At 43.2% G+C, this 25,066-nt stretch overlaps 1 protein-coding gene across 11 annotated transcripts in view; it reads left to right on the top strand.

The window, feature by feature from the left end:
- The window catches only part of EPB41L4B (erythrocyte membrane protein band 4.1 like 4B), a 129,758-nt gene that overhangs the window by 85,543 nt on the left and 19,149 nt on the right, over positions 1-25,066 (top strand). For 6 of the 11 annotated variants that reach the window (XM_060609079.3, XM_060609081.3, XM_060609087.3 and 3 more), the window contains 5 exons: positions 11,500-11,714; positions 13,805-13,923; positions 20,046-20,171; positions 20,982-21,052; positions 23,686-23,784. In XM_060609079.3, coding sequence (XP_060465062.1) covers positions 11,500-11,714; positions 13,805-13,923; positions 20,046-20,171; positions 20,982-21,052; positions 23,686-23,784 — 630 coding nt within the window. The remainder of the gene's footprint in view (positions 1-11,499; positions 11,715-13,804; positions 13,924-20,045; positions 20,172-20,981; positions 21,053-23,685; positions 23,785-25,066) is intronic. The other 5 variants (XM_060609080.3, XM_060609082.3, XM_060609088.3 and 2 more) reach the window with 3 other exon arrangements.

The raw sequence follows: 25,066 nt of genomic DNA, 5'->3' as shown, positions 1-25,066 counted from the left end.
TTTTCTGGCAGAAAACCGTCGAGGCCTGCTGACCCTCTTCCAGCCATTCACTGAAACCGTCTGATGACCAGTTTCACCAAAGGATAATTCCAGACTCAAAGGGGGGGGCACCTATCCTACCCGGTCTCACACAGGACAGAGACCCAGCTGCCCCCAAACCCAAAAAGGCTCTCCTGACTGCTTCGGGTACAGAAGATTTTACAGTTTTACAGAGGCCGTTTAATGTTAGGAACAACTGGGAACTCATGACCAAAGTGAAGCTTTTATGAATAGACACATGATAAATTACCAAAGGAAAATTAAAATTTAATGCACTACAACATTTATTCAACAAATATTGACTGTGTTTCTATCCTATGCCAAGTACTAAAATGGGCACCGGGAATTGATGTTGAAGAAGACGCACAGCCTTTGGCTACAGCCAGTTAATAAACTAATCAAAACAGCTTCCATTCTTATGGATTCAACCATTACCTGTGCTAACACTAGAATTAGCTCCAGGCTGATTGCTTGGAAGGTGTCTTGAAAGAAATACAAATTTGAAAAAAATTCCATCTGCCAATTAGTAGTCTATAGAAAGGAATCTAAACCAAGCCAAAAAAATATTATTTTGACCTTTTCAGACAAGGGGAAAATGAGGTCATTTCATCTTTTCTTTCTCGTCACTTTTTTAAAAAAATGTTTATTTTCGAGAGAGAGAGAGAGAGCACAAGCAGGGGAGGGGGAAGAGAGAAGGAGACACAGAATCTGAACCAGGCTCCAGGCTCTGAGCTGTCAGCACAGAGTCCTGTGTGAGACTTGAACTCACAAACTGCAAGATCATGACCTGAGGTGAAGTCAGATTCTTTTTTTTTCTTAATTTAACATTTTTATTTATTTTGAGAGACAGAGCAGGAACGGGAGAGGAACAGAGAGAAAGAGAGGGAGACACAGCATCTGAAGCAGGCTCCAGGCTCTGAGCTGTTAGCACAGCGCCCGATGCAGGGCTCAAACCTACGAACCGTAAGATTGTGACCTGAGCCGAAGTCAGATGCTCAACTGACCGAGCCACCCAGGTGCCCCCTGAAGTCAGATTCTTAACCAACTTGAGCACCCAGGTGCCCCTCTAGTCACTTAAAAAAAAAAAAAAAAAAATGAAACCACTAAGTTACTGTAAGAAATCAACCCTAATTAACAGACCTAACCCTCAAAACGTGTCACGTTCCTAAGATTGTTGATAGAAAATTTCTCCTCAAACCCATTTTTAAAAAGCTACAGTTTTTCAAACATATTCTCTGCTTACAAATAGTATGCTTGCACTGAATTTAATAAGAACTTGTAGCAGTATGTTAGTCTAATGACCTATTCTGCTCAGCCTCTACTAAATTAAAATTGAAATGAGTGACAGGTATCCTGGAAACCATGATGAGCAAATGTACCTTCTCATCTCTCAGTCGGACATGGCACAAATCAAATTATTTCACTGAGCTGTAGTTCCTGGCATATAAATACTTACTAGATGTTTGTCCAAAACTGCAGTATCTGGGGCCCAGATAAGTGAATGAGTTACCTGAGGTCACATAGCTAAGCAGTAGCAAAACCAAAGCTAAGTGCCCACCAGAGTTGTTTTTTTCTAAGTTTACTTATTTATTTTGAGAGAGATGGAGACAGCGTGAGTGGGGGAGGGACAGAGAGAGAGAGGGAGACAGAGAATCCCAAGTAGGCCCCACACTGTCAGCGCGGAGCCTGATATGGGGCTTGAACTCATGAAACTGTGAGATCATGACCTGAGCTGAAACCAAGAGTCAGACGCTAAACTGACTGAGCCACCCAGGCGCCCCGCACCCCCCTCCCCGACCCCCCCCCCAGTATTCTTTTAATGTCATTGTAATGCTCCTTTCATCCCAGGCAAGGAAGTCTCTTAGCCCTTCAGAGAGCCCTGGGCTCTGGAGTCAGGTTGCCTGGGTTCAAATCCCAGCTTTGCCATGTACTTACTGTGTGACTTGGAGAAAGTGAATTAGTCTCTCTGTTCCCATTTCCTTACCTGTAAAATAAGGAAATAATAATTGTCCCTTCTTCAAACGGTGGTTAGAGGATCAAATAAGGTGATAGATGGCACAGTGCTGGGCAACCAAAAATGTTAGCTTTTGAGTTTTTTCCTCTGTGAGTATTTAGAGAGCATGATTCGTGCACTCGTGTTCAGCCAGGAAGTATGATTCTGGCTGACACCATCTGCTGTAAAAACATGGTAGCTGAGATTCTGCTAAGAGCCCCAAGTGGAGAGCCACAGTTCAGCCTAATGGACAGGACATGGGCGGGTGGAAGCTTCTCCTTGTCCTTGTCACACGTAGAAAGTGGCATATTTGTATAGCACACCGGGGTAAGCAGACCAGGCTGCTTGAGCAGCAGCCCATCCAAGGTCCAGCAGTTGGGCAGCTCTACTGAGATATTTGTCAGTATCCCCCTGATGCTTTAGCTCTGACTAGGAATGTGAAATTGTCCCCACTTTGGCTAAAAGGGACACAGGAGCCAGGTTGCCCCCACCAGGCTCCTCTAGAAGGTGTTTAGAGAGGCTGTGTGCTGTGTGGGCTACCTAGAAGCTGTTCCTGCCTCCAGGAATCCTGCCGTGGAGTTAAGACAGGTTCCATGAACAGATGAAAGGGTTATTCGGTCCAGGCAGCACACAATAAGTGCAGTGAGCAATCTAGACACGATGCCAGAGGACTTTGGATAGAGGATACTCATTGTGTTTTCCTAGGAGAGACTTCAAGCTGGCACAATATCTATGGGGGATTTCTTGGCCATCCAGACATTGGCATTTCATTAAAAGCAGAACATCTGTTGATTTCTTGGCTTTCCTGCCTGATTACTTTGTTGCTTGGAAGGTAGAAGAAGCACTGGCAGTGTTACTCTTATTAATTGTGGACAGCAAGGAAGACTGACTAGGTTGGAAATGTATGAGTGGCAAGATCCTTGGGAAAAAATGACTCTTATGTCTTGAAATTGTTCATGTGAAATGCGTAGAACTCAGGGTTTAATCCTTCACATCAAAGAGAAGATAGGCCAAAAAGGGAATATTTTTCATATGGACTATGTATCATAGATCATCTGAAAGAGAAAGGCTTTTAGGGGCCAAAATTTTAAATAGTATTTGAAGGGGCACCTGGGTGGCTCAGTGGGTTGAGGGTTTGACTTAGGCTCAGGTCATGATCTCACGGTCAGTGGGTTCGCGTCCCGCATCAGGCTCTGTGCTGACAGCTCGGAGCGTGGAGCCTGCTTTGGATTCTGTCTCTCCCTCTCTCTCTGTCCCACCCCCACTCATGCTCTGTCTCTGTCTTTCAAAAATGAATAAATGTTAAAAAAAATTAAAAAAAACCAGTATTTAAAGAGAAGGAAGGTAGAACATATAAAAACCAAAGAGGTGTAGACCTTTTTTTTTTTTATATGTTTGTTTATTTTGAGAGAGAGAGGGAGAGAGAGAATCCCAAGCAGGCTCCACACTGACAGTGCACTGATGCAGGGCTCGATCCCATGAACTGTGAGATTGGGACCCTAGCAAAAGTCTGATGCTTAACCAACTGAGCCACCCAGGAGCCCCTTAAAGGACTTTTAAAGTTTTACAGATGCATGGTTTAGTTGTAGCAAAAAGATGAACAACTTAATGACAGCTAGTCTTGTTGTCTTAAGATTTTATTTTGAAGTAATCTATGATAGCCATTCTTGAGGATGTTGTATGGGATTCATAGGACAGAATTTTCCTTTTCAGCAAGGAAACCAGTCAATATGCTAACTCTCAAGGGTGAAAAGAACAAGGTGAAGGAAATTGAAGTACAAGATGAGAGAGTAGTCAGGAAATACTTTGCCGTTTTGCAATTAGTTCAGGCCTTCAGGCTGAGAAAAATGGCCATGAAGAATAATGAGAAAATTCATATGTCATTGCTGAGTCAGCATCGCTGTGCTTTGAAAAACTATGGAGTCTTGGGGAAATGCCAGAATAGACAGGGAAATGTCATAGAGTTTCCTGAAAAATGAATTATGAAAACTGGACTGACAGGCTTGCTTGATGGTGATATAGAAAAAGAACGAATTCTTCTTGAAGCACTTAGGGAAGGGAGTCATGTTCACTTAGGAATATAGCATGGATTCACTCCGCATAAGCGATGCTAATCTTTCAAGATTCTTAGTAAGCTAAGAAAAAGGACTATCTTGAACCTGGTTAAGTAGAATGTGTCAGAAACCAAACTTTAATGTTGAAACACTAGATAATTTACACACTTCAGAAATAAGGGTGACTGCTGATATTCAGTATGATGCTGGAGGCCTTACCAATGCAATAAGCCAAGAAAACAAAATAGGCAATAAATGCCAGAAAGGAAGAAACAAAATTATCTTCTTAAAATACAAATGAATTACATTTAATAAGAGAGTTTAGCAAAGTACCCAGAGGCAGAAATATCCCAAATATCCTAAAGTCAGTAATTGTGTGTATCTAGTAGAATAAAATTAGAGGAAATGTAATAATAAATGAAATCTCATTTTCAATTGTGACAAAACTGGAATATACCTAGGGATTCAATTAATAATATATGTTCCTTTCCTTCAGGGAAGAGTTCAAAAATTCTGACTGAAGGACATTTTAAAAGATCTGAATAAATGGTGAAAAATATCATATTTCTTATGAATACCTTCTCTCAAATTAATCTGTAATATTTAATGCTCCAAATCAGAATTCCAATGGGATTGTTTTGGTAGTAACTTGAGTTGTGAAGTAATCTGGAAGAGTAAGTGCATAGGAATAGTCAAGAAAAAAGAAAAGAAGAAAAAATGATGGGGGAAAGGGAACAGGATTTATCGCATCAGATCTTTAAAAACATATGTTAAAACAAAAGTCATTAAGACAATCTGGTGCTAGTTTAGCAATAGATAAATAGATTGGTAAGAATAGGAAAAATCCAAAAACAGACACAAATATGTGTATTTTCACTATAAGCATCTCTGCCACGAGCATTTTTGCTGCAAACATTTTCTCTGCATAACTACTTGGCTGTAAGGCAGTTTTGCCTTGAAAGATAAAATCATGAAAAATAAAAGAGGGCCACATCCATTAAAAAAGGGTACAATGAGACATGAAAAATGAGTAACAAAACTGGAAAGACTTTATTGCAAAATACAAAATATTTTAATACATCAAAAATGTATAGTGTAGATTCATGACAATACTGCAAAAACGAGTGATTTCATTTTGTAGGTTGGACCTCAGCGCTTGTCTTTAAACTCTTCTGTTTATAGTATTATATATATGTATTTTTTTTTGGCTTGTTGATCTGTCTCATTTGGCATTACACTTTTACCTTTGTCACTAAAATTTCTTCCTTCATTAACCGAGGTAACCATCCAAGTGCTAGGATGCATTTTTACAGCTGGGCTTAGTGTTGTTTTCTAGAAGCCTTCTACAGTGTTGTTTGTTCTTGGCATATGGTCACATATCTGTTGCTAGCTGTTCCAAAGGTCTATGGGAAAAGTGGAAGAAATGCTAAGGCTGTAATGCATTTGTGACTGACCTTTGTTAACATTGTAACTGATGTATTATTTTCTAGAATAGTATAGTGGGCAGTCTGGCTTTGCACTCTCTTATTTCACACTTCCAGTAAGTTTTATCACCATATTTTCTATCAAGTTGATATACATAGTTATCATCCACTAATTTAAGACCACCACATCTATGCATCACCGTGTAGACCATTATGAGGGCTAGCTAAGATTTATATGATATAAAAATGGAAACTTTGCCAATGGAGAAATGAAACCAAACTGTCAGCCAGCTATTTTATATTTTACAGCAGAATTCTCTCACAGCCAATTAGATATGCAGTGAAAAATGTTTGGGGTGAGAAAATGCTTGGGGCAGAGATGTCTATGGCAAAGATGTTGACAGGAAAACTACCTAGAACCTGTGGTGGATGTTGTGCATCAGTCACGGGCAATCAGGAAAACTGAAGCCCCTCTAGGCATTTCTTACAGGGAATTGGTTCCACAAGGGATGAAGAATGAGGAAGCTAACTTGGACAGCAAGGCAACCCAGAAATTAGTAACACTAGAACTAGAGCTGGAGGGACACAGGGACAAAGGGAGGTGGCAGTGTTCCAGAGCCCAGGAGCTGGAGCCACAGGGACCCCGCAGCTACTGCTGGAAACATCACCTGAGGCAGGAAGAGATGGGGAAGAAATACCTTGACTTGTCTCCTTTTCCCAGTCTCTCTCACTCGTGCGTACCACTGGCCAAGTCTACCTAAAAGCCAGAGGGCAGGGAGCCTGAGAAGTGTATTTCCTTGGAAACAGAGCAGGTGGGTGAGGGCAGAGCAGAGTGGGGATCTGAGAGCACCCAGGAAAGTGACTGCCACATGCAGAAGGTGGCATTTCAAGTTAGTGGGACAAGGATGAATTATGCCTTTGGTGATGTTGGGACAACTGGTTGTTCGTTTCAGAAAAAAAGTGAGAACTTTTCCTTACAATATGCACATAAACTCTTCCTCCCTATTGGCTCTTCCCTAGGCTACCTCAGGTGGCCCTCCTCACCTAACACTTATCAAAGCACCTGTCATACTACCTTGGACTCGTTACTCAGCAGCGAGCTCCTTGAGGGCAAGGACAACCCCCCATGCCTACCACAGTGCTAGGCACAAGACTTAGCACTCAAATAGTTATCGAATGCGTGGATACTTAATTTTTATCTAACCAGTATTCATTGAACGCCTGCTGTGTGCTTAGCACAGTGGAGGATATGAAGACATGTGACGTGACAGTCTCTGTTCCTCCAGACCTTACTGTGTCGTTGGGAAGGCAAGATGTATACATAAGGTTGTCTCAGGCAGTGAGGTTCTAAGGAGGTCTTAGGATTTTCCCGATGAGTGCATTTGCTGCCTTAAATAGAAGCCAAGACAGATGGGAAGATGTAGCAGATGGGCAGCAAGCAGAGAGGCAGTAGTCCTGGATTGTGTCCCAGGCTCAGCTACTTACCCACGGCGTGACCCGGTCACCTCGTTCCCCCGGTGAACCCCGATGCCCCATATGCAAAATGAAGACGTTGGACCAGGACAGTGGTTCTCGGTCCTGGCTGCACATTCGGATTTAGAGATAGATGATGACGTAATTGGTCTGGGGTAGGGGCTAGACCCTGATATTTTTCAAAATCTTCCCTGGCGATTTTTAGAAATCAATTTTATAAAGATCTAAATTAATAATCATACAATTCACCAGTTTAAATTGTACCGCTCAGTGGTTTTTAGCATTTTCGCTAAGTTGTACAACCATCACTACGATCTAATTTTAGAACATTTTCACCTCCCCTAAAGAGACCCTGTATCAGCAGTTACTCCCCGTTCCCCCCCACACACAATCCTCCCCAGTCCTAGGTAACCACTAATCTACTTTCTGTCTCTATGGCTTTGCCTATTCTGAACACTTCATGTAAATGGAATAATACAACACCTGGCCTTTTGTGTCTGGCTTCTTTCACTCAGCATAATGTTTTCAGGGTTCTGTTATGTCATAGCATGGATCAATATTTCATTCCATTTTATGGCCAAATAATATTTCATTGTGTGACTATACTACATTTTATTTATCCATTCGTCAGTTGATGGACATTTGGGTTGTTTCTGCCTTCTGGCCATCATGTTTAATGCTGCTACGAATATCCATGGACAGGTTTTTGCATGGATATGTGTTCATTCCTCTTGGGTATATACCTGGGAGTGGAATTGTTGGGTCATATGGTCACTGTATGTTTAACTTCCTTGACAACTGCCAGGTGTTTTCCGAAAGCAGCTGGACCATTTTGTATTCCCACCAGCGGCGTATGGGGGTTCCCCTGGTGATTTTAATATTCACATCTAGGGTTTAAAACCACCAAAGGGAGGGTCTCCATTTCTATAATTCTGTGGTTTCTTATCTAGGATTAGATGCCCAGGGCTGCCTCCAGGAGCCCATGTCGCCCAGAACTTGGCTGAGCTGTAGAGTGTGTGGTGTGGTTGGCTTCTGAGAGCACCTGATCATTCTGGCCTCTTTGAGAGAAAGCCTTGTGGGTTCTGTTTTCCAGCTCAAGACCTTCCCCAATTTTTGCCCTGCCCTCCTCACAGTTCTGGCATGGATTCTGGAGAATTATTGTGAATAATACCATTATTATACTAATTATAATATTTAGTATGTAATGGTATAGTAATACTAATATACTAATTATTATAATACTTTAATTATAACTAAATATAACTATAGTATTTTAATTGTAACATTTCAAATAATTACCCCATTATCCAGTATGCGACACGTTTTGATTGAGCATGCTGGGATCCCAGGGCCAAGGAGGGAAGAGGCTCTTGTGGGATCAGGCAGGGCTATAAGAGCATCCCACCCTCCTGGGCCTGCAGAGCTATGGGCACCCCTAATAGAGTCAAGAAAGTCCTGTATGACACACACACCCCCCCCCCCCCAATAGAGCACTGGCTTCTCTGGAGTTGGAAGTAGAATGGGAATAGGGGCTTCCTCTGAAAGAAAGGAAGAGAAGAAATTAGATCTGATTCGACTTCTCACTCACCTTTACTAACAGGGCACGTTGCTCACCTTCCGTAAGCCCCAGTGTAACACAAGGCATCAGCAGCTTCCTTGCGGGATAACTCCAAAAGTTAAACGCTGAAGTACATAGGACAGTGCTGGACACACAGGCAGCCCTGTTCTTCCACACCAGATTTCTTCTCAACTCTCAGCTCGTGGAAATAGAGACTGAAGCCTATATACCCCTCCTCCATCACCCTCTCAAAACCAGGACTTGAGACCTTCTTTCCAGAACGCCAGAAGTCTCATGAGCTTCACTCTCTGTTGACAATGAGCACAGAGCTGGTCTCATTTCCTGAACTTTAACCAGTGGGACCCACGGTTCTGGGGCTGCTGAGTCCTGCTGGACCCTCTGGGTGGGCCTGACCTTCTCTGAGGTCCCTGTGAACAGGGCAGATGCAAAACTCTAGTGGACGCCATTTACATCGTAGTCAATGTGTAGGGCACCCCCTAGAGTTCTGCAGGGAACAGTCCATGAGACCATGAGCAGAGGTTTCCTTAACAGACCCACAAGTCTATAAAACTCTGTGAATTAGCATCTCCAGGATGGTGGTCCCTCATGTGTATGAGCTGAGAGAGCTCCCAGGTCATTCTGGTCCTGCTTAGAAACCTTTGCTCTTCTGGAGACCCCTGCCCTGACAAGATTCAGGCAGCTTCTCTGACCCTCATCTATTTCTCTTCCCATTTGTCTTGCTCAGTCTTCTCCGTAAGTAGCTGTGAAAGGAAAATCACACATGCATATTTTATTTGACATGTTATTAAATGCAATTTATCATTCCCTGCATATATATTTATTTTCCTGTTTAACTTTTCACTCTGGGTTTCCTTGAAATAAAAAATCACACACTTTTACCTTGGAAAGACAAGTACATGATGCCAATGCTCTATTCTAAGTCCATGGCAGACATCACTAATCAATCACAGCACTCTTTCCTCCTGAGCTGGGCACAACCTCAGACTCCTTCTTGATCTTGCATTCCAAGCAGAGGGTGAGAATCACTTAGAGCTGGCACAGGAGATGGTGTCTACTTGCCATGCCTCAGAAGGTCTTACTCAAAGCTTTCCAACTCCACCTCCAGCCCTGAATGTACAGCAGATCTCTGCTATAGGACATCTTTCCCCTTGGGTGTTCATTCTCCTATTCAGGGTCATCCAAGATGAGCCCTAAATTGGGAAGCCCTCCATCCTCCTAGGCTAAAGGGAGTTTTTTGTGTTCTGAGCTCCCAGTCTCTGTGCCTCCTTAGGACAGACATTATTTTCAACATACGTGAGAGACAGGAAAATAATGCCAACAGGCTTTGGAATCCACACAGCTGTTGTCAAATCCCAGACCCACAGCTTCATTAATCCTCCTTCCTTTCTTCCTTCATTTCTTCCCTCCCTTCCTCCCTTCTCTCCTTTCATCGAAAAAGTATGGAACACCTACTGTGTACCAGGCAAAGGTCTCTACATCTATGAAATGGATATTTTATGTAAAATAGCTAGCACAGCACCTAGGACACAGCAAGTACTATATAGATAGCTGGAAGAAAGGATGATTTTCAGACCTGGAAATGCAGCCAGAATCACCTGACCCACCTCGTGTCACAGAGCAGAAAACAAGCCCAGGGCAACTGTCCAGGGTTCCTGCACAAGGTTAGGGCAGAACTAAGACTAGAACCTAGGCATTTCTACTTTTTGTTGCCCCCATTACTGGCTGTGCAGAGAAGCTGGATACCCTTGGTTATGTTTCACGTTGGAGAAATGAGGCTGGGCTGTGACCCCCAGAAGCCAGTCACACCTTATTCATGTCCTTACACACGCATGCACCATGTAAGACTGTCCTGAGCAAAGTCTCCAGGAGGCAGCCAGTGTGGACAAGAACAGCACCCTGGCTCCAGCTCTGTAGGCAATGGGCTGAAGGAGAGAGTAGATGCAGGGAGAACAGTTAGAAATCTGTTTCAAGGGGCACCTGGGTGGCTCAGTCGGTTGAGTGTCTGACTTCGGCTCAGGTCATGATCTCACAGCTTGTGAGTTGGAGCCCCGCGTCGGGCTCTGTGCTGATGGCTCGGAGCCTGGAGCCTGGTTCGGATTCTGTGTCTCCCTCTCTGCCCCTAACCCACTTGCATTCTGTCTCCATCTCTCTCAAAAATAAATAAACATTAAAAAAATTAAAAAAAAAAAAAGAAATCTGTTCCGGGAGTCTCAATGGGAGATGACATAGGCTTCCCTATCAATAGGGCAATTTTGGTAAAAATGGAGAGAGCAGTTAGAATGAAAGATGTCATGGCATTGCCCCAGGAGGTGTTTCTGCACGGTGGGGTGATCAAGAGGAAGAGGAAGTGAGTCTGACTTCTGTTTGTGTCATGATCTTGTCATGGGATGGCTACAAAATTGTGTGTTGCTATTGCTTTTTATTTCCTCCTTCTATATAAGGAATGTCTTTTTTTTTTTTAATTTTTTTTTTAACGTTTATTTATTTTTGAGACAGAGAGAGACAGAGCATGAACAGGGGAGGGGCAGAGAGAGAGGGAGACACAGAATCTGAACCAGGCTCCAGGCTCTGAGCTGTCAGCACAGAGCCCGACGCGGGGCTCGAACTCACGGACCGTGAGATCGTGACCTGAGCCGAAGTCGGACGCTTAACCGACCAAGCCACCCAGGCGCCCCTTTTTTTTTTTGATAGAAGCTATATAACTTCAAATTAAGAATTTGTTAAGGTTTGAGATATCTGATATACACAAATTTCCACTTTCTGCTTTTTCTTTGAACGCACTGTTGCCATTGTGTCCTGTTTTACAGTAACCATGTGGGTCTGTTTGCTGAACCTACTTCTCTTGGGTTTTAATGGCCAGAGAACATCTTTTAAAGTACACACGGGAACATCAAGCCTCTTTACTCTTCTAAATCCTGACTCTGACACCTTCCACAGCTACCCGCTCCCTTCCCCAGGGCTCAGCAGCGCGGACCGGCTGCCTTTTGGCATCGAGGAGAACGGGGGCACGCCTTTCACTACCAAAGCTTCAGGAAGGCACCACCACCACCACCACCAGCACCAGCACCACCCAAACTATGGCCTCTCGCTGACTCTGGAGAACAAGGAGGGGCCTCTGAGATCCCCAAACTCCAGCAGTAAATCCCTTACAAGTAAGTGAGTAGGAGTGCAGAGGGCAGGGTGAGGGGAGGGATGCTGCAGGGCACGGGCGGCTTTCCTGGATCCTCAAGACAGGCCCTTTCAGCGCAGCATGAAAAGACAGTAACATCAGTTCTGGGTCGCCAGGTCTGGGCAAGAGCAGGCAAGAGCCTTGTGCATTTAAGCAGGAGCAGCTGAAGGATTACGGGTTACCAGTAAACTCTGATTTAATCCAATGTGGCGGTGCTCTCTCCACCTCCTTCCTTAGCTGTTTCTATTTCCACAGGCTCAAGTAATAGAAAGAGGACAGAAGCCAGGTGGCTAGAATCTGTACTTTCCTAATTACAGGAAAACCCCTTCTGTCCCATTTCCGACTTCACCTTCCGAGAGCAAAGTGATGTCAGGGAGGCCCAGTGTTTCGGGTCCCAGTGAGAGAAGTTGGGAGATGGAGACTAAGCAGTTCACAGCATTTTTAGCAATAGGCTAGGGTGATTTTGTATCTGTTACAACTAATAACAGTGGGCTTGGATTTTATACGTCTGTTATTTTGGTTTTCTAGAAAATCTCTTTTATTATACTTTACCAAAGAATTGTTCTGCAACAGACTGAGGGGGAAGAGCTGGTTCTTTATCACACACGATGGGCAAAAGCACTGAGGTAGAGACAAGAGGCTTCAATTCTGGTTTTCACTATTGAGCCAAGTTGCCTCTTGGACCCTCAGTTTTCTCATCTATGAAATGGGATAGAGGATGTCTAGTTTATGACCAAGGAATCTTCCAGCTCTGACATTTCATGAGTCTGTGAACTGGTGAAACGGATGAGCTAAGGAGCCTTCACCTGTAGACCACAGGGGATAATTCTAGGTTGAGCCAGAAATGGAAGCTCATCATTCACTTGGGGTTGAGGAATCAGAACTTGATCCCCTCATCACTATCCACATTGCCTTTCTAGGCCATGCCTCATCTTTTTGTAGCCAGATGACCGTAACAGCCCCCCTAAGGGGTACCTCCTCCAATGCAACCTCCATCTTGTAGCTGCCGACCTGAGAGCTCTCATCACAGGCAGCTCTGACCAAAGACCTTCCAATGGCGTGTCACTGTCCTGAGACAAAGGCCATGTGGCCATACACAGACCTTCCCAGCCCAGCCCCTGCCAAGGACCTCAGCCTTCCCCGAGTCCTCACTACACCCCAGCCACCCAAAACTCCTCTCCTCTCACCAAATACTGTGCTGTGCTCCCAGCTCTGTCCTTTTGCACCTGCTACTCCCTGTGCCTGGAATGCTTTTCTCCACCTTAGTGACCTCCTACACATTTCTTCCGGAACAAGCTCAAATGTTGTCAGTGGAACCTTCTTTAACACGCCTTTCTGATTCCTAGCTTTGGAGTGACTTCCCTTCTGCCCCTGTAGCAATTAGATAATTTTATCACTCTTATGTGGATTATCTGCACATGTCTCTGTCTTCCTCACTAAACTAGAATTGTGCCTCATTTATCTTTTTATTCCAGCTGCCCAGATCCCAATTGCAAATAATACTTGGTACAAGTTTCCGTATGTAATGAATGTTTAATAATTAATGTATATTTCACTGTATTAATGGATAAATAGTAGCCAGTGGAAGGAGTGGTGGCAAACTAGTCCAAAATAGTACAGAAATCAAAATCCGTGAATTTGGTTTTAGAAACGTAACATGGTTTTCAAGGAACATTCATATGCCTGTGAGCCTCAACGCTCATCTTTCTAATTTGCATAGTGTTTTTCCATTAATAAAGCATTTGTACACAAATGACCTCACTTAATAGTCACAGCAACTCTGCAGGGTGAGTAATTTTATTTTCATTTTAAAATGGCTCAGAGGCTCAGAGAGGTAAAGTGACTTGCCCAAGTCCACCCAGCTCATATTGGCAGAGTTAGGCCTTGAACCCTGGATTTTAGGTGTTCTCAGAGCCCATCAGCTGGCCATATTCAAGGGATTTAAGCTGCTGGGGGAGAAGGCAGATAGAAAGGGTACTGGGGATCAGGCTCTGGTGAGCATCATTTATCACACATATCTCTATCACATATATATTTCAACCTCTCTTTATTCATTCCCCTGGCCACTTGTAGAACTGAGTCCAGGAGGACCTGCCCTGTTCAGCGAAGCTGCTGCCCATCTAAAGAAGCTGGAATTGGAAACTGTGAAGGCGGCGGGACCCTGGCCTGCTCTGCACATCAACATAAATAAGGTGCAAAGGACCAGGGGTGGGTGATGACCATGGAACTGGGGCTCACGTCAAACATCTGATTATTGCCCTGGCCCACCTCCTAGTTTATGTGCCTTTGTCTTGGAGGGATTTCTATCTAATTTTTCCTGACATTTCTGTTCAGTCTCTTTGGGTGAATTACAGCACGAGGAATTGTGCTCAGTGCTGAGGCTAATGGGCTGGACGGATCTGTTAGTGATCTCTCCCTCCTTCTAGAACTAAAGCCCAATGAGGAGGCACCCACATTTACCACCTTCCATTTTTACCTCTCTATATTGGTCTGCTTAGGCTGCTATAACAAATTACCATAGATAGGGTGGCTTAAACAACAGATATTTCTCATTCTTCTGGAGGCTGGTAGGGCAAAGATCAAGGTGTCAGTCAGTTTGATTCACTGGTAAGGACTCTCTTCCTGACTTGCAAATGGTTGCCTTGTAACTGTATCCTTACCTGCAAAGAGAGCTCACTCTTTCTTTCCTCCTCTTCTTCTTTTTTTTTTTTTTAATTTTTTTATTTTAGAGAGAGAATGTGTGTGAGCAGGGGAGAGGGGCAGAAGGAGAGAGAGAATCTTAAGCAGACTCCACGCTTAGGACTGAGCCCAACACAGGGCTCGATCCCACAACCCTGGGATAATGACCTGAACTGAAATCAAGAGTTGGACACTCAACCAACTGAGCCACCCAGGCGACTTTTTTTTTCCTTTTCTTTTCTTTTCTTTTCTTTCCTTTTCCCTTCTTTTCTTTTCTTTTCCTTTCTTTTAATATTTTATTTTTATGTAATCTCTAGACCCAACGTGGGGCTCCAACCCACAACCATGAGATCAAGAGTTGCACGCTCTACTGACTGAGCCAGCCAGGTGGCCCTCTCTCTTCTGCTTCTTATAAAGCCACTAATCCTATCATGAGGGCCCCATCTCATGACCTCCTCTAAATCTGTTTACTTCCCAAAGGCCCCATCTCCAAATCTCATCATATTGTGGGGTAGGGCTTCAACCTATGAATGGAGGAGGGGGGGTGTCACAGTTCACTCCATAGCACTCTCTATCTCTTATTCTGACAGTGCCTGGCACGTAGTGGATGCTCAGTAACTGTTTGCTGATGGAAAGAAGGGAGGGATTTAAGGAAGGAGGAAGAGAGGAACAGGGTGAAAGCAAAACTCTCTTTTGGCTAGACCTACTCTTTTTTTTTAATGTTTAATTTTTTTTTTAATTTTAAGAGAGACAGAGAGGGTGAGAGAGAGCAGAGGAGGGGTAGAGAGAGGGAGAGAGAAATCCCAAGCAGGCTCCATGCTGTCAGCACGGAGTCCAACGTGGGGCTCGATCCCATGAACTGTGAGATCATGACTTGAGCCGAAATCAAGAGTCTGATGCTTAACTAATTGAGCCACCCAGGTGCCCTTGGCTAGGCCTGTTCATATATCCAAATGAACAGCCTTATGAAAGCCAAATTTTATCTTAAAATGGTGAAAGCTCACCATTAAGTAATGATGTTAGCTGTATGTTATTGTAACTGTTCTTTACCAAATTGAGGAAGTTCCCTTCCTTTCTTTTTTAAAATGTATTTATCTTAAAATAGAGAGAGAGAGAGAGAGAGAGAGAGAGAGTGAGAGAGCGAGAGAGCACACACAAGTGGAGAGGGACAGAGAGAGAGAGAAAGAGAGAGAGAACCCCAAGCAGTCTCCACACTGTCAGCACAGAGCCCAGTGTGGGGCTTGAGCCCATGAACCATGAGATCATGACCTGAGCTGAAATCAGGAGTCTGAAGCTTAACCAACTGAGCCACCCAGTTGCCCCCAGCTCTGCCCCTTTATTAGAGGGAATAAGAAGAATTTGGAAGATCTGGCCTGGGAAGCTCTCCCTCCTTACCTGCTCTGGTGAGCATGGGAAGGTTACACCTCCTTCAAGGGCTCTTCCTCCACCACAGCCAACCCTCTAGCCTGTACTAGACTTCCAAGATTTCTTAGAAGACGCTCATTTCCCTACATGCCTACTTCCCCCAAATGGCAGCCTAAAGTCCCTTTGACAACACCAAGGGCCCACTCACCCACTTTTTCTTCTATACCACCCTCCCTGATGGCCAGCTGGAAAGAATCCCTCCTTCAGGGTGGCACTTACATTCACTCAATCAACGAATCCTTACTGAGCAGCCTCTACTGTGCTCAATAATATCATGCACTACTATATCATGTGGCCCCCGGATTGGTCTTCTTTCTCTTAGTCTCTTCGTTTTCAAACTTTTTTTTTCCTGCAGTCCACACAATAAATGGTTTTAACAGAGGCTTACCTAGAGTTTGACAGAACCCAAAAATATTTTGCGAGGAAATACAGCAGATAGCAGCAGACCGCTCCCAAGCTCTACGTAATTTGTGGTTGCCATGAGTATTGGTGGGCCATCAACAATAGTGGCTTGCTCTGGGTTAAGGTGTAGCTGAGACAACTGTGAGTTACTGTGCATTTCCCTGGAGCCCCTTTTTTCCTTTTCTCTTTTTATTTTTTGCTACTATGAGCAATGCTGCTCTAAGCATTTGTGTCAAGTTTTTTTTTTTTAATGTTTATTTTTGAGAGAGAGAGAGAGACAGAGAGTGTGTGGGGGAAGGGCAGAGAGTGAGGGAGACATAGAACCCGAAACAGGCTCCAGGCTCTGAACTGTAGGCACCAAGCCCGACACGGGGCTCGAACTCACAGACTATGAGATCATGACCTGAGCCGAAGTCGGACGCTTAACCAACTGAGCCACCCAGGTGCCCCTGGAGCCCCCTTTTTCTACTTCCACTTGAGGAAATACATTAGTAAGCAAGTGGGATAAAGTGATGTCAGATAACCTTGAGTTTGTCTTAACATATAGGCAAAGTATGTTACTTCACACTGTGACTCTTTATTATTAATCAAACATTCCATGCAACAGACCTCACAACTCTCCCTGATACCACAATTGGTGACCAGTGGCTTCAGTGGCTTTCAAGGATTGAGAATCCTCTGATTTTTCTAAGATTTGGATAAGTTCCTGTTCTTGATTTAGTGTTGAGAAGACATTTTCATCACCCAGTTCCAAAGTGGTACCCAAAATTATCACAGGAATTTAGATCTCACCAGATTTCAAATGTGTAAACAATTTTATAAACAATTATAAAATGCATCTGATCATTTCTTTATCCCCAAACGACTTCTCCAAACAGATGGACTGTTTCCAACTATAATCATATCAAAGCCCAATTGTCATTTATTTGTATGTTTTAAAATCTGTATTTCAATATTGAATGGTAAAGCATCTTTTCACAATTCAAACTGAATGCAAAACACGACACGTGGTCATGCAGAAGAGAGAAAGCACAACATTCTTGGAACCATCCTTCAGGCTGGAATTATGGACTCATAGCCCAGATGTTTATCTCATAGAGATATCTTTGATGCAAACATATTCGTAGAATGATAGTCAACTTTTCCAAAATTTATATTGGTTTTCACCTGGGTCAATTTGTAGAGCTGGCCAGTAGCTCCTGCTTTGCCAGATAGAACAGTAATGAGCCAGCTTGGGTTTTACATCCAAAAAAGGAGTTTAATATGACTAAATTCAAAGGGGAAATCAATGCTGAATTCCCATTCTTTTTTATTTTAGCAGCATTCATTGTTTTAAAATACATCTTCGGTCATTACTGCCAGTATAACTCTACCCCCTTAAGCAATTGTCAAAAACCTCAAGTGGGCTTTAGAACCAATTTAATTCTTGTATTCCAGCATCTCATTCCCAAAAATTACATCTAATTAAAAAGTTAACTCTTCACACACCAGTGAAAACACATGTGCTGGTGTTAAACAATTATCTTCATGTCGCAGGATTTACAAGCACAAGATAAGTTATCCTAGAGCAATCCTGTCAAGCTCATCTTTCAGAATAAATAAGTTACTTATTTGCCTTTTGGGGAATGCTAAGTCTTTGGGGATAATGACTCCACTCAAAAGAGTCTGTTCTCTTCATACCCAACTTGATGGCTTAGGATTATTAGTGTCCTCATATCTGATGCTCTTGTGTAGTTGTATTTTCTAGCCAAAGAATCTAATGCGAAAGTGCCATTCAAATCTATTTTTTTTCTCGTTTTCTCATCACAATAATCTTATGAAGAAAGAAACTGAGACCCAGGGAGGTTAAGGGGATCCAGTGTGGCCGAGTGGTCAAGAGCCGTAGCTTTGCTGTCACCTGATCCTGAGTGTGAATCGTGGCTCTTTTGCATCCTTTCTGTGTGACTTGGGCAAGTGACTTACCATCTCCCTGCTTTGTTTTTCTCATCTATAAAATGAGGATAATGATCCTGTCTACCTTCGAATGGGATGGTCAAGTGAGAGGACCCAATGAAATGTGCTTAGTGAGTGCCTGGCCCACAATAAGCTCTCAGTAAACATGAGCTACTGGCATTATTTTTCTTTTTATCATCCTGGTCATAATCGTGATCATTATCAGCATCATCTTCTTTCTATGGTGCCAGAAAGGGAAAGAGCAGAGATTAAAATCCAGGTCTTCTGTCTCTGCTTATCTTGCTGTTACGTGAAATTGCTTCATTCTACGTGTTCTACCAAATGCTCCTCTATGCGTTTGAAGAGCTCTCTTTTCTTTATTAAATGATGTCAACCAGCCAGTTGCCCTATACTTCCTCTGGGGCTTTCATAACACTCCTGCTATGTGTACCAAGGTGCTCAATCAGACTTTCAAATTAGTAAATGAGATTAATTTTGGAACTTGCAGAACTTGAGGCCTTTGCAACATTTTGTTCTTGCTAACATGCCACATGAAGTCCTGATATCACTTAATTGACTTTCAGCAATCATATGGTCTTATAGCTTTCTTAGTAAGCACATCTCTTTTAATAATAACTCTATATCATTATAATCTTCTTTAGTAGGTATTTATTGAACACCTGCCATGTGCCAAGCATCATGTTAGCACTGGAATATGCAATGACCACAATAGGCATGGTTAACATTAAGACATTAATTCCAGTGTGATTTCAGGTTGTACCTGAAATGATGATTTCAGGTTGTACACCTAAATGAGTATTTTTTTAATAGTTATGTAATTATCATAATGTCTATTATAATAAACATAATAGTCACCAAGCCTGTGATTTCAAAGATATTATTGTTTAGGACACACTTAAAATAGGTAGTGCTGGGGTAATCCACCGTAATTGGATCATATAAACTATAGGTACCTGTTGGGGCGCCTGGCTGGCTCAGTTAGTAGAGTATGTGACTCTTGGGCTTGGGGTTGTGGGTTCGAGCCCCACATTGGGTGTAAAGATTACTTCAAAATAAAATCTTTAAGGGGTGCCTGGGGGGCTCAGTCACTTGAGCTCCCGACTCTTAATTTCGGCTCAGGTCATGTTTCCAGGGTTTTGGGATGGAGGTCCATGTCGGGCTCTGCGCCGAGCGTGGAGCTTCCATAAGATTCTCTTGCTCTCTCTCCCTCTGCCCCTCTCCCCCGCTTGTCCTCTCTCTCTTTCTCTCTAAAAAACTTTAAAATAAAATAAAATCCTTAAAAATAAAATAAATTATAGGTACATGTTTAGTTAGTACCTAGGAAATGGGAAAAATAGTGAAGTTGGTACCAAATTACACTCTACAATGAGGTAGCCCAGACACAGGTTTCTTGAGCTACGCAATTTTCAGCAAGATTTATTGTAAAAACACTGGTGACTATTTTGCACTCTTTCTCCAACAAGTCACGGAATTGAATCTTTCTATGTAAGAGGTGGCGGTTATGGGGGAAACAGCGCTGCACTAGGCTGTGGGAAACTCGAGGCTGGAGTCCTGGAGCTGCCCCAGGCTCTCACTGCATAACTCTGGAAGAGCCTCTACTCTTCACCCTTCACCCCGTCCTCATAAGTTCCCTAGTACCTCCTCTCCCCACTTCACCAGAGAAGGGGAGGATGTGCTTGTGAATCCTTTGCAAATAGTACGAGCAGTGGCACAGTTATAAGGAGTTGGCGACATACTTGGGCATGTGTTTAAGACTGTGCTATTTGCAGTTACGGTTGAACGGAAAGGTTGATGTAAGTGTTGTCTTTCCTCTTTGCTTATATAGTCTGTGGCGTGTGTTCTGGGTTTGTCACAGGCTGAAGAAAAAAAGGTTTCTGAGAAGACTCTTCAGACCCCACTTTTGCCTTCCCCTGTAGCTGATCACGTGAAGTGTAACATTTTGAAAGCCCAGCTGGAGAACGCATCCCGAGTGAGTGCTCAGGTACCCGAAACACATGCATTCCTTTGATTTCGTGTCACAGGATTTTCTTCCCGCCATATAGAAGAAAGAGGCACTCTAGGCCTGAGATACTGTCAGTCAGGGTCCAGTCAGGAGACAGGAACCACACCTTTTGTGTGAACAGTTTGAATACCAAGAGTTATTAACTGGCATACACCTGTTAACTGTGTAAGCGAAGGGGCCGGCTCTGTAGGTTGTGATGGGTATGAAGGCCACAGGCTGCGGCAGTGACCTCCAGCATCCAGTCAGCTGGCCTCACTGGCTGAGTGGGCGTCCTTTCCTCCCCCACCATTCTTTGTGGGACTCACCAGAGGCAGGAAGAACAGGCTTCTTTCAAAATCATATGACATAATTCCTCCCAGGCTTATTACACTGATATGAAAAGACAGATTCTGAATTCCTTTGTAAGCTGTGATATGCGAGCATAGAGCTGATTATTATTCCTGATCTACAATGTGAGGTGGGGGATTAAAGTGTGGGTTTGACTTTTCCCACACCATCCCTTTCTCATTCAAGCGTGAGGTGGCACATAGCAGGGGCTCAATAAAAGTATGAATGCAAGCATTGATTGCATTTGAATGATTAAGTGTTAATCCCAATGATGGGGGATGACTCACGAAAACTCTTTTTTTTTTGTTAACTTATATAAACACCAGAGAAAATTTCTTATTGACTGAGCACTTGGTGCTTTGAGTTGCCTTCACATTTCTGTAATCCTTCAAACATTGGAGACTTGAAAGCACTTTACTCACTGAGATACTCAGTTTTGACTAACCTGCCTGTTTCCTTTAGCAGGTTGGAAAAGAGGAATCGACGTTTGTAAATATCAATAAGAAATCCAGTCTGCAGGATGCTAAAGTAAGGTCTGTTGCTTCCTGTTTGAATGGGGAAACAGTACTCTGTATCATCAATGTTATCCTTGAAACATTACTCACAAGGGCATTTGCTGATAAAATCAGAGGGGAAAAAGAAAACTGGAAAAAATGCGAGCACAAAGAGAGAGAAAAAGACTGGTTGAAAACAAAGACTGGCTTAAGTCTCAGAAATGCTGCTTATTCTCAGTTTTATTATTTCTACCTGCTGTGCTAACAAAGAAATCACTTTGAGTTGCTTTTCAAGTATATAGATAAGACCCTGTCATTCCCCTGCTTGATGTCATTTAAAGGCTCTGCATTGCTCTCAAGGTGGAGTCCAGACTTCTCAACAGAGCACAGGAGACCCTTTAGGACCTGGCTTCTGTCCTCCGTCCCAGCTCAGCTTATCACTCTTCCCTTGGCCATTGATATGCTCTTCATACTGAGCTACTCTGTGGTGCTAGAACCACACATGTTCTTTAAAGCTTCCAGGCTGCCACCACTTTAACCCTAGAGGAAAACCTTCCTCTTCTGATCTCACAGAGAGCAGACACACTTCCCCCTCTCAGCCCAAGTAAGGAACAACCTATAGATCATGGCAACTCCATTGCCAGCCTGGTGGTCTACTAATACTGGGGAGGTCTCCCTAGGGTGGGTTTCCTAAAGTGCGTCCAAGGGTCACTGCATCAATCTCTTGTTAAAAATGCAGACTCTTGGGTCCTACTCCAGACCTTTCAGATCCTTTGGGGTGGGGTGGACAGGAACCGGAATTTCAACAAGTACCCCAGGAACCACTGCTCTGGACAATTCTCGACGTTAAAAATAAAACTAATACTTTTCTATGTCACCTTTGATTCCTAATCCATAGTTTTGGTGTAACTCAGGCATAGCCCAGGGCATATACCCGGCTGCCTCCTGAACTTTTCAAAATCTTATTCATCTCCTCCCACACTATCCCACTAACCCTTCACCTGTTTTTCAGTCTTGGTTAATGGCATTATTATCTACCTGTTATCCAGATCTGAGGCCTAGGAGTCCTTGCCTTTCTCTTCCTTCATCCCTTCATATAATTGGTCACCAAGTCCTGCTAATTCAAGTGTTCGCATTTTCCCCTATATCTGTCCTCTCCCCTTCATGACCCTAATCCTGGTGTACCTCAAGCCCTCACTATCCCTCTGCCTGGATACCTATCCCCAGTCTTCGAAAGTGCTCCTGGCCAGCCTGTTTTCACCAGTATCCTCCTTCTTGCTCTAAGGGCCTTTCTAAAATGCAAATCTGGGGGTGGGGGAGATAAAAATAAATAAAAAATAAAAAAAAACTAAAATGCAACTCTGACTAAGCCACTCCCTTGCCTAAAACCTCTAGTGACGCCTTGGCTTTCATTGTAAACCCCAGAGCCTGAGGCCCTTCACAAAGTTTCCCCCGTTTTTTCCCCCGCTGGAGGGGAAATCCCCTGCTCCTCCCTTGGGACCTCACCCATCAGCAGCACCAGCGCCTTGCATCCCATAGCCCTCCACTCTGTTTCCCACCTTGGAAGTCTTCCCTCCGTCTGGTTAAGTGAAATTCCTCCATGGAGCTTTCCAGATGCCAGTCACTCTACCCAAGTGAAGTTATGTGCTCTCCTGGTTGAATATAAGCTCTTCCAGGGACTATGTTCAGGTGACTCTAGGGTCCCAGCTTGAGGAAATCATGAACCTGGACTACGCAGACTCCAATTCATTTTGCTCATTCACGTGTTTATTCAGTAAACATTGATCAGACCCTGGCCATGTGCCTATTACCATATTAGACACTAGAGGAGAAAATGGGGATGCAGAATTGTTCATTGCCTTGCCAGAAGTTCCTTGCTGAGGACCTCAATTTGTTTTGATATCCTTTAGTCCCAGAAGATAATTTCTGGTTTTGTAAAATGAAATTAGTCATAACTACTACAACAATGTATGAAAGCTTTTCCTTAAAATCACTGTTTTGAGTAGGGCCCACTGGTTATCTGGCATATTTTCTTGAGGAAATATAGAAGTGAAACAGTTTCTAACATGTTCACCTATACACGATATTAAAATGTTTTAGAACAAGACTTAAAGGCCTTTTGATTATGCATTTTTCATATTAAATACTCTGTTTATCTTTTAAAAAATATATTCCATGCTATATTTAAAATAACACAGCTTCCAGATTACTTGGAAGTGAAAATGGGCTATCCACAGGTTTCTCTTTGCTCATTTTATAGGCAAAATCTGGTAATGAAGCAAACCCTGGAGGTAGATGTTTTGGGTAGGGAAGCTTTACATGGAACCCCAATTATATTCAATTCCTACCTGCTATATTTTCTTCCCTATGATTTTAGTTTTTATTTTTGGACTTTCTATGATTTTTTAAAGTTTTACTTAATAAATATATTTAATAAATATAAACAAATATTAAATTTGTATATTAATTGATTAATATTAATTAATATTAAAAATAAATATGAATAATATATTTAATAAATATATTTAATAGAGTGGAAAGGAGGAAAAAAGGGTACATTTGTTATCAATGTTATTAAGGGTATAAATTAACTGAGAAAGCAGTCCCTACTGCCAAAACAATACCATAAAACTTTTCTGTTAGTAATATTCTGTTTTTTGGTATGCCTCTAGAAGTCCTATTCCTATACGTGTGGAAACTACCCAACCAGCTGTGGAAAAGCCGGAAATCAAGCCTCCCCGAGTGAGGAAGTTAACAAGACAATACAGTTTGTGAGTTTTGTACTGCAAGTCTTTCAATTATAACCACAAAATTGATGCTAAATGTTCAGTTATAAATGCTTTTTAGCCTCTCACACCCTCTCCAAAGAGCCATCCTAAAAATACAGTTTGATTCCAATTTAAGTCATAATGGGACTAGACTTTTCTCGTTGAAGACATTACACGGTTGGCATATGTGTTATTGATTGTTATGTAACAAATTACTCCAAAACACTACAGTTTATGTGGGCTGGAAGTCCAGGCATGGCTTAGTTGGGTCTTCTGCGTCAGGGTCTCTTACAAAGCTGCATTCAAGGGTTGGGCAAGGGCTGTGGCCTCCTGCAGGCTCATTCCTGCAGTTTGGGGCAGGATTTGGTTCTGGCTGGCCATTGTCTGGAGGTTGCCCTCAGTTCCTAGTCATGTAGGCCTCCCTCGCTTTCTCCACTGGAGAAAGCACACAAGAAGAGCCAGAGAGAACTCTCACAAGGCAAGAACTCTCACAGCCTTTTGTAACCTAATCACAAATGACATGCCGTCTCTTTTGCCGTATTCTGTTCATCAGAAGCAGGTCGCCAGGGCTAGCCCACTCTCCAGGGTCAGGGATTACACACGGGCATGAATACCAGGAGGAAGAATCATCGGGAGCCATATCAAAAGCTGCCTCTACGGCATAATCGTGAGATGGTAGCCTGGTTTGTCAACAGAGCCAAAGCTAATCATTGAGCTGTATGAGACCTAGGAGGGGAGTCATGCCCAGAATAATCCAGAACCACCGGGGCCTGTCCAGTTTTGTTTCTCTTAATGAAAATTTCTTGGCTACCATGTGCACAAAGTTGTTCTAGGCAGAGCAAAATGACTTTGCCAGTTCCCACCTCAGGAGTCACAATTTATTGGAGGGAGAAACTGATTGCCAATAATTGCAATCCAAAGGAGACAGGTAAGGGCTGTAATAAGAGGAGTAGTAGTTTAGTAATAGCAGCAGTGCTAATCACAGTGGTGGTTCCCATTTCTTGACCTTGACTGTGGCACTATTCCTGGGTGTTTAATTGGTCAGAGGACTGCAAAAGGATCTTTGGGTGCCATTGAAAGCATGTGGCCCTGGAGTCAGAAAGGCTTCTTTCTGTTAGAGCCCTGGCTAGGTTACCTCTACAAACTCTGGGGGGAAATTACTATTTCAGCCTCTCTCTTTTTCTGTAAGATGGGTGAGGTGATACCTACCCCTGAGGAATTTTGTGAGGGTTAACATCAGATAATGTGGGTAAAGCCCATAGCAAAGGACCTGGCCATGGGATGA

The sequence above is a fragment of the Panthera onca genome, chromosome D4 (genome assembly GCF_046562875.1).
Source record: "Panthera onca isolate mPanOnc1 chromosome D4, mPanOnc1 haplotype 2, whole genome shotgun sequence".
Classification (NCBI taxonomy): Eukaryota; Metazoa; Chordata; class Mammalia; order Carnivora; family Felidae; genus Panthera; species Panthera onca.
Note: the sequence above shows the minus strand (reverse complement) of the source record. Positions and strands in the feature narration are given on the sequence as shown.